Below are 9,800 nucleotides of genomic sequence, written 5' to 3' on the forward strand. Positions count from 1 at the left end.
AGAAAGATTATACTTTATGACCAAGTGGGTTTTATATCAGAAAGACAGGGAGGATGTTTTAACCTGAAGAATATTATTAGCATAGTTGATTATATAAATAATAAAAATTTAAAATTATCATGTGATCACCCAATTCTCTCTGTAGATGACATAAAATATGGGATTTGAAAGGATTGAGAAAGGAGTAAGGTCATTATCGCTGGAGAAATCAAAAGGAGGCGACCCTCTCTGGAAGAAGGAGGAAGCAAGGCAGTGGAGTCAGGGGCGGATTGCAACGCGGCCTTCGCCGCTCCAGCACACGTCCTTCCCTTGGAGAAAGAGCTGAATACTGAGTCCTGGCAGCCAAGCGCAGTTGTCGCAGGACCCGGAGGAGGTCCGGCCGGATGGCAACACTCTGGGCCCCCACTCTCCGGAGGAGAGAAGTGGGGGTCGGTGGGACTCGCGCCCCAGGCGCCGGAAATAATTTAAACCGGCGTCCCAGAGGGAGGAGGAAAAGGAAGGAGGGAACAACAGGTCCCTGCGCTCCAAGCTCAGGATTAGCTGGGCCTTGAATTTGCGAGAGGAAGAAGAGGAAGCCCGCTCTCCTCCCCCCTGTTCCTGCGCCCCAAAAGCGATACCAGCGGGGACGGTAAAGTTTAGGTGCTACACCTGGGAACGGCCAAAGTAGGACGGGCAGGAACTCATGGGGGGAGGGAGGCAGCGCCGGGGCCAGGCACAGGAGCAGCACTAGCGGGGACGGCACAGTGCGCGAGTAGAAGCGCTTACTGGGGACCAGGGCCCGCCAGCGGGTAGCGTCTGCCCTGGTCAAATATGCAGTTGGAGGGATGGACGAGGACACGCTCCTCGCCGAACACGCCCGCATCGCCCAGGCGCTGGTGGTAAAGTCCCGGCTGTCTCCCCCGGGTCCCCAGGCAAGGAGGTGTGGGGAGAGGAGAACTGGTGCCGAGGGCCCAGTGCCCACCCCGGGCAGGGAGGCTGCCATCTGTGGCGGAACCCGGCGCCCAGCGGACCGTGCCCACTGCCCGGAGCAGACCTGCGGCCCCTCCAGCCCCGTCTTATGGGAAAGAGGCTGGAGAAAAAGAAAGAAGGAGGAGGCTGGAGATTGGAATATGTTCGGCAGCTGCTCAGGCTGAAGAAGCGAATTAAAGGACAATTACTGGAGTAGAAGGCAGGGGGGGAAGCAAGTAAAGTGAGTCCCGCGGGGGAATGTGCAGCAGATGGCGGGATTCAAAGTTTGAAGATCTAGAAAGAAAATAGGAGAAATGAAGGTTGAGTTAGAAGCAAAACCTCTCGCTTTACAAAGGATCCGGGTGACTCCCGCCCTGGAGAAAAAACTAGGAAAAGGGGATGGTGATTTTGAATCAATCTTGGCAATTATGAAAAACATTTTAACTGTTAATGGTTTAATCCTCAAACCCAGCAGCTAATTCGGGACTTGGAGGAGAAAATCCTGGAAGTTAAGAAGAAAAGATTAATGTTTAAAAAAAAAAAAAAAAAACCTAGAGAAGAAAAGGGACTAGAAATGAAGGCCGATAATAAAAGCAAAAAAGGTGAATTAAGCCTCCTGAGCAATAGTCCCTTGCTAATTAAAATGAAGGAAAAGCTACAGAAGGAGATAGACACAACTATCATCATTCAAAATGTTTCTCTGATAAGTCTTGAGATGATGATACCATGAAAGAATTTAGTCACCGAATATGGAACAAGCCAAAGACCATAAATCCCAACCTTTACTACCACCCCCTTCTTCAAATGAATCGGAATCCCAAATCTTCCACATTGTAATGGCGTTTCCTAGACATCTCCAGCAGGATGTTGGTGATAGCAAACAGGAGGAGACAAAGGATGATCCCAGCACTTGCCAAACAATTGTCTGTCCTCTGTGGTGAAATGGCAAAGAAACAGTCACCCTTTTATCTGCAGTCTCTTCTGCTGCCAGCTTTGATACCAGACTTGCTTTGGACAAAGACCTGCCACATCTTCCAGGGCCCACAAATTGGGCTGTTCTTTGTGAGACCAATGAGGCCATAAAATCTTTACTCCACAAAATCCTCTGCTAAGGGGCTTCTCTTTGGAAATGGGAAGGATTCTTCTTTATCTTCATCCAGATATTTAGGATTGCCAGTGAGCTAAGGATCTTCTTTCCGTAATTGCCCAGAACTTTCAGTTGTTATTACAGGGCAAAGTTTCTTCCAACAGCTTCACCTGCATGTTTCCCCAAACCTCTTTCTGGGAAGTCCAAACTTTCACAGGGGAAAAGCAATCTGCCAGTGGTCATTTCTCTAGGATGTATGGAGCTCTTAATTGGGACAAAGACATTGAGACCCAGGCAACTCTAAGAAATTGACGAAATGAATCCATTAGAACTATATCTAAAGAAGTCTATTATAAAGTGCACTTGGAGGAAGTGAGCACTGGGTGTAAATTCAAAGGAGCCTTTAATACCTGGCCAGCCGGCTCCTAATGCTTCTGCTGCAGGACTCCCCTCCTTGCTTCCACCCAAGGTGGGGCTTAGAATAGAAATTTGATTGATTTTAAAAAGCAGTTTGTGTTTGTGTGTATGCCTTATGTTGTCTTCTGTGTTTCTCTTAGATGAATTACAAAGGAAAAGATTTGGCTATTTGGGATTAAAAAAAAAAAAAAGAAAGAAGAAATCAAATGGAGGCTCAAAGATTTCTTCCAGGATATTTTATAGGAAATAGTTGTGTGTGTGTGTGTGTGTGTGTGTGTGTGTGTTTCTTCTTCCTCTACTCTTCAGGACAGGAACAGTGACCATTTTTTGTGTAAGTTTCTCTGTGGGCTGTTGACACATGAGCCCCTCCACTGAGGTCCTTAGAGAAAGGAACATCCAGTAAATTATGTAGATCCAAAGTCTGGAATTAGATCTGAGTTCAAATCCAGCCTCAGATGCTTCCTGGTTTTGGGAGCCTGAGCAAGTCATTGAACCTCTGCCTGCCTCTGTTTCCTCAAGTGTAAAATGGATATGTGGAGAACACATCCCTCCAGTTGCATTGTGAGGAGTACATGGGATTTTTTTTTTCTTGGCAGAGACAATTGGGGTTAAGTGACTTGCCCAGAATCACACAGCTAGGAAGTGTTAAGTGTCTGAGATCACATTTGAACTCAGGTGCTCCTGACTTCAGGGCTACTGCTCTATCCAGTGTGCCACCTTTCAGCCCCTAAATGCAATGTTTTGAAGGGCAGTTCCTGGTATATAGTCTTCTTGTTCAGTCATATGACCCTATCTGGGGTTTTCTGGACAAAGATGCTTGAGAGCTTTGGCATTTCTTTTGATAGTTCATTTTATACATGAGGAAATTCAGGCAGAATTGAGTGACTTGTAGCAGAGTTACTCTGTAGCAGGGTTATACAGCTACATTCTCAGACTAGATGTGACCTCAGTTCTTCCCATTCCAGGCCTTGGAATTCTGTCCTTTTTCGATATCCAGCTGCCTGGTATACAACAGGCATCTAATAAATGTTCATTGCCTAGAGTTCACATCTTAGGTATCCACATTAAATAATGGAAGGAGAATCCTGATTTTCCTCCCAGAGAGGGGGGAGCTGCTACTAGGCCTGGGGCAGGGGGCTGCTTTCCAGGGCTGCTGTGTCTGAACATCTTCTTAGGCTCAGAGTGTAGTCTCTGCGCTGCTGGTGTGGGGAGTGTTTGTTGTCCCACCTCCTAATTCCTGCTCATCCCCAAGGGCCCTCTGGAGCACCTCCCTGAGAGGCTCCCTCCTCCTATTTCCTAGTCTGCCCACGAAGAAGTAAATGAGGGGATTCACACTGCTGTTCACACAGGCCAGGAGGTCATAGAGCCAAACACGCAGGAGGCCTACCTTGGAGTAAAAAGGCATGAAATCCCCAACCCCCCAGGGCAGGCCGCAGAGCAGGAACACGAGGACCGTGAGGAGCACTAGGAGGTAGAGATTGGGGGGCCGCCGGCGCAAGGACCTGCACTGGACCCTCAGCAGCAGAGTCAGGCTGGACACGCACAGGACGCAGGTGAGGAGGAGGAGCCACGAACCCAGGATGGTGATGAAGACCACAAAGTTATGAACCCAAAGAAAAAAAGATAGTGGCCAGACCATCCCGGCCAGAGCCCAGATCCCGGCGCAGACCGCGGCCGACGTGTGCTTGGGGCGGCGACATCGGTACCAGAGGGGGAAGAGCGCGGAGAGACAGCGCTCGGTGCTGATCGCGGCCAGGAGGCTCAGGCCCGCAGTGTAGGACATGTATGACAGGAATGACAGAATTTTCCATGTTACAGCGGAATCATATATCAAAAGTGTAAGTGTGGATCTAAGAAAGAAGAAACAAAGGAAGAGGGCGTCGGCCCCCGCCAGGTTGAGGATGTAGACAGAGAAGGGGTTCCTCCGGATGCGGAAGCCCAGAAGCCACAGGACAGCGCCGTTCCCCACCAACCCAAACAGGGCAATGAGCAGAGAGAGGAGGTCCAGCCAGTAATATAACTTAAGGCTTCCAGAAGAACTACCACCTTCACTATTCTGCGTTGAATTGTCAGAACCATATCCTGGATATTCAGGTGTGAGGGACACCGTCATGTTGGGTGGTCCGCGCTCCATGGAGCCGGGCTCCTCTCCGACACCCTGGGGGACACAGAGACATAGAAAAACATCAGGGAGTTTCCCGGCCATTAATGCCTCTATCTTCAAGTCTCCTCTCCTTCACTGCCTCTTTCTAGGATGACCCTAGGAGGCGCCACAGTGCATAGAGGTATGAGTCTAGGAAAAAATTAATTATAATCTTGTCTTGGAAACTTACTAGTGAGAAAAATCATTATTTAACCCATATTAATGACTAATTCAATTAGGGTTAAGATTTTCTCTTCCTATTTCCTCCTTCAGAAACCAGTCCCTTGTAGGTTATTCCTCGGTCTCTAAAGGACATTGCTGATGCATGAATTTGCTCCAATCCTTGAGGTATATGAGTTTTCATCACTAAAGAGAAGCTTATGTAGATATTATTACCTGATTATTGTTCGTGGTTTATTGACTGTGGAGAAATGGATGCCTTTGTCCAGGTACCTGGAGTCAGGTAAAGTTCCTCAGTTCCTCAGCAGTTGGAGAAGAAGGCTCTTGCCCAGCTCCTGGTCCACCCCCTCAGGAATTGTTGGTTTCCACCTTCAGATGTAGCCTCCGTTCTAAAGGCTTTAGAAGAATACAATACTCTTCAGAGGCATCTTTGGCTTCCAGCCAAGATCCTGATCTCAATGTCTTATTTCCTAGCCATCATTAAAAAATTGATTATGAATTACCCCAAAGTGTCTCCAGGGCTTGTGATTACTTATATTGGCTGTGTAACCCTGGACATATTATTTAACTTTTGTGTCTCTTGCGTTCCAAATTGCAAAATGAGACCAAAAATAGCAGGAACTTCACAGAGATCTTTAGATCAAATGAAGCAGTGTTTGTGATGTGCTTAACACTGTGCCTAGGACACAAGTATGTCATTAGAAAAAGGTGGTTTCATTTTCCCCTTTGAATCTCCCTCTTGTCATGATGTGACAGAGAGGTATAAAAATTAGTCTTTCTGGAGAAGATTGGAGCTACACGTGTCCCACTTTTCTTCTGGACCACACTTCTCCTCTTTCTTTAGTACATGGGGGTTTGGCTTCCTTCTAAACCCAATGTGGACAGGCCTAAGGGTGGGCTGAACCACTTCATTTAAAACAATGGACATTAGTTAATTCATTTCATGGATGTATGCATGCCATTTTCTGTTTCTTTACTCTTTGATTAATTCATAAATTCATTCATCCTATTATTTATTTACATTTAAAAATATTTATCAATAACTTTTCCTTGCACATAATTTACATTGTGGTATATGCTGTCCCCCACAGAAAATCAATATTTTAAAATCAAAGTGAATGGGACTAGTGAAGATTCCATCAGAGTCTATAAAGTAAGTCAAATCTTACATCTAGTCTTCAGGAAGTCACATCACCTCCAGAAAGTAGACAGCATTGTTGACCATTGATCAATGGTTACTTCCTTTTCAGTCCATCCAATGCATTTAAAAATTAGCAGGAAAAAGGAAGTGTACCCTTGTCTTTTCTGCTGTACAATCTTTTTCTGCTATATAATTCATTGTCGTTTAATGTCATGTGCAATACACCATGCTGGACTGTCCAGTTGATGTGTTTGGACTTTTTCTTGCAATGATGGAATAAATGCTTTCTATTTGTATCTGAAGATCATGTCACCAGTCACCCTGGTCTTTGGCAGGTTCTGTCCAGTAACTGCCTGGGAAGAATTTGAGTGCCCCTGGTACCCCCCAGCATGGTGGTGTGAGTTGAGAAAGCCAGTCGTCTCTGCATTTGGTAAGTCTTAATTCTCTGTTTCAGTTGTGAATATGTGTTAGTTACCTAATTTATGACAAATTATTTTTATCTCTGCCCAGTTTTTAACTTGTAAAGAGAAACAGTAATGATTGTTGTGAAAATCACTTGATTGCAAAGGTGCTTAGCATGAAACAAATGCTTTATGAAACTGCTATATTGTATATGATTGCTTCATATTTAATAACTTTATGTGGGTTTTTAGATGTGACCAACATACAATGTCAATTTAAGATAAATGGTATTTTTATGTATGTGTAAAGTAATTTGGAAAGAAATTCAACTAAATTAAGCCCTCCCCAGGACTAGGAAGATAGTGCATAGAGAAAAGTGTGTCTTTTTCTCTTTCTTCCCCCTTCCCTCCTTCCTTGAATGTACCAAGGAGATTTGGACAAAGGGTTGAAAGAGAGAGAAAGAAAATATATTTACTGAGTTCAGTGAAATTGTTATTTGAGATATAATAGTAAAAGCAGTTTTAAAGGAGCTTTAATGAAAGCCCAAAAAGGAGATATGTAAATTGTAATCTCTTTGCACTGATTGTGTTAAAAGAAGATTTTAAGAGTTTGCAAACTTTAGGAAAACAAAAAGCAGTTAGATGCTATCTTGAAAACACTGTCAATAAATGTCCTACTTTTGAGTTATCAAGAGTCAGACTTCTAAGGGCCCTTTCAGTTTAAAAAATAAAAACAAAAACAAAACTAAGATCTTTACCCTTTCTTGGCTCACAAAAGAGAAATGGTTTGTGTGAATTGGAAATTAACCAAATGGCAATTCAGTTTTTCTGGAACTTTTCATTAGAATTTAGGGAATCTCATGAATTAAAGTTAAGTGAAGTTTAAAATCTGTCCTAAATTTTAAGAATTGTCTTGTTTTCTTGAAGAAAAGAAATGAAGGGGGATCTTATATTTACCAGAGCACTCATTAGAGCTCTTAGTGTTAGCACATGTTTCATGATAGCAAGCCTCAGTTTTTCTCTTAGGATCTTCAAGCCACTCATCTTTTTTGTACCTTTAGGGTTAAAATAAGAAGACTAATTCCTCTTCCAGGTAATAGATTTTTAAACAGGGGCCTCTTTATGTCACAGGGGATAGACCACAAATTCTGGACTCATGAGAATTCAAATCTGCCCCTGGACATTTCATATTTAATAGGTGTGTGACTCTGGGCAAAATCACATAACCACAATTGTCTTGCCAAATAATTGATAGATTTAAAAATGCTAAAGTATAGCCCTTTCACTGAATATCCAATTAAAGCTACATCGTGAGTATAGAATTCCTATCAATAATAATGTGTGAAAAACACATATTATCATTAGGGAGAAAGTTGAAATTAATGACATATCATTGTTCTTCTCAGGGATCTCTTCCTGTCATCCTGGACATGCCATTAGTGCTGAACCCACTTTTCTGAAATGAGGGAGACCAGTCAGATGGTTCTAGGAGTACTATGATATGAAAGGAATTTCTTTTTTATTGTTTTATTTTGTCGTGAACATTCATTCATTTAAAAAACCACATTTCCTTATGAATTATGGCAGGAGAGAAAAACTAGAGCAAAAGGGAAAATCATGAGAGAAAAGAAACAGTAGAAAAAGAGAAAAAGTGAACATAGCATGTTTTGATTTATATTCAGTCTCCATAGTTCTCTCTCTGGATGCAGAAAGTGTTTTCCATCCAAAGTTTATTGAGATTCCCTTGGATCACTGAACCTCTGAGAAGAAGCAAGTCTGTTATAGTTGATCACACAATCTTGTTGTTACTGTGTACAATGTGTTCCTGGTTCTGCTTGTTTCCCTCTGTATCAGTTTGTATAAAACTCTCCAAGTCTTTCTAAAATCAGCTTGTTCATCATTTCTTATAGAACAATAATATTCCATAACATTCATATACCATAACTTATTTGGCCATTTCCCAGGTGATGGGTATCTACTCATTTTCCAATTCTTTGCCCCCATAAAAAGAGCTGCTACAAACATTTTGGCACATGTGGGTCTTTTTTCCTCTTTTATGATTTGCTTGGGATGCAGTCCCAATAGTGGCACTTGTATGAAGGGGCATGCACAGTTTTTTGGCTGTTTGGGCATAGTTTCAAATTGCTCTCCAGAATGGTTGGATCAGTTCACAAGTCCACCAAAAAGGTATTAGTTTTCCAGTTTTTCCATAGCTCCTGGAACATTCATCATTATCTTTTCCTGTCATCTTAGCCCTCTGAGAGATGTGAGTTTTAAGAATCATGATCGCATGTTTATATACCATGAGTAAATATATGAACCCTTTCCAGTGCTTTATAATTAGCCTTTAATGATTTCTTTCTATTTCTTCTAGAAGTTTTATATCAAATTCAGTCCATCTAATAGACATTTTCATTCAGAATTACACCCACCATTGATTATTCTTGGATACAATCCCTTTATTTTGTCCTTTAAAATATTATGTTCCAAAATCTACCGTCTTTTAGAATAGAACCTACCAAGTCTTATAAAATCCTGATTATTTTACCCACTATTTAATTTTTTCTTGTTGATTGCAATATTTTCTCTCTTATCTGGAAATTTTGAAACAAGGCTAAGACATTCCTGTAATTTTCTTCATAGGATCTCTTAAAGGGGATGGTCAGTAGTTCTTTCTAGTTCTACTTTATTTTCTTATTCTATAACTTTTGGCAATTTTCCTTAATAATTTCTTGGAATAATGTACCCAGAATATTTTTTTTTATTATACCTTTTGGGTAGTCTGACAATTGTTATGTTGTCTTTTCTCAATCTGTTCTCCAGATCACTTGTTATTCTATCAGATTTTGTTAATTTTTCAATCTTTTAATGCAATTTTATTCCACTTGCCCAATCCTAATTTTCAAGGGGTTATTTTCTTTCAGCATTATCTACCAGATTTATGTATTGGAAAAATGGGTATGCTCACTGGGTAATTAAAGAGAATAATGAAGCCCTTAAATAGCTGGACCTGCCTCACTGAGACCTGAGTTGGCAACAAAAGCTTGGTTGAGTCTTTCATGAAATGGAATGATAGATCCCCAGGGATCTGGGAGCATCTGGGAGCTTTGTTAATTCAGTGGGTTAAGGGACCATAAGGGTGTGGCTTCAAGGAGCTTTTCACCCACAACTTGAGTGAAATGATAGTGCTCCCTTTTTCAGCCTCTGAGTCCCAAGATATCTTAAGATTCTCCTCGAGTTTCCCAAGTAGCTTTTTGGCACCAATTTCTTTGTATGTTCCTAAGTATGTGTCCCTCTCCCTAATAGACCTCAGGGTGGGAGGGTTTAATAGTCCTTTCATTTACTTGCCTGGGAGCCATAATAAGGGAATGTAGGAGTCAGTAGTTGGGGAAGGAAAGGTGCCTTGGTCAGGGACAAAGAAGCAGCAGCACAAGGGGCTGAATCTGCAAGTCTGTGTCCCTTGGCCTGAAGTGAATCCCACTT

General features: G+C 42.4%; 1 protein-coding gene and 1 pseudogene across 1 annotated transcript; one reads left to right on the forward strand and one right to left on the reverse strand.

Annotated features, from left to right (window-relative positions):
• The first annotated feature begins 383 nt into the window (after positions 1-383).
• On the forward strand, positions 384-3,091 carry LOC111721509 (annotated as a pseudogene).
• A 216-nt stretch (positions 3,092-3,307) lies between these two features.
• On the reverse strand, positions 3,308-6,644 carry LOC100932478 (mas-related G-protein coupled receptor member A-like). Its single transcript, XM_003774618.3, has one exon. The coding sequence runs from the start codon at positions 4,656-4,658 to the stop codon at positions 3,630-3,632; it is 1,029 nt and encodes a 342-aa protein (XP_003774666.3). The 5' UTR covers positions 4,659-6,644; the 3' UTR covers positions 3,308-3,629.
• Between the last annotated feature and the right edge of the window lie 3,156 nt (positions 6,645-9,800).

This window comes from Sarcophilus harrisii, chromosome 6 (genome assembly GCF_902635505.1).
Source record: "Sarcophilus harrisii chromosome 6, mSarHar1.11, whole genome shotgun sequence".
In the NCBI taxonomy this organism is placed as follows: domain Eukaryota; kingdom Metazoa; phylum Chordata; class Mammalia; order Dasyuromorphia; family Dasyuridae; genus Sarcophilus; species Sarcophilus harrisii.

Excerpts from the sequence above, each read along its gene's own strand:
- LOC100932478 (XM_003774618.3), bottom strand. The coding sequence starts at position 4,658 with ATGGCCGGGAAACTCCCTGATGTTTTTCTATGTCTCTGTGTCCCCCAG.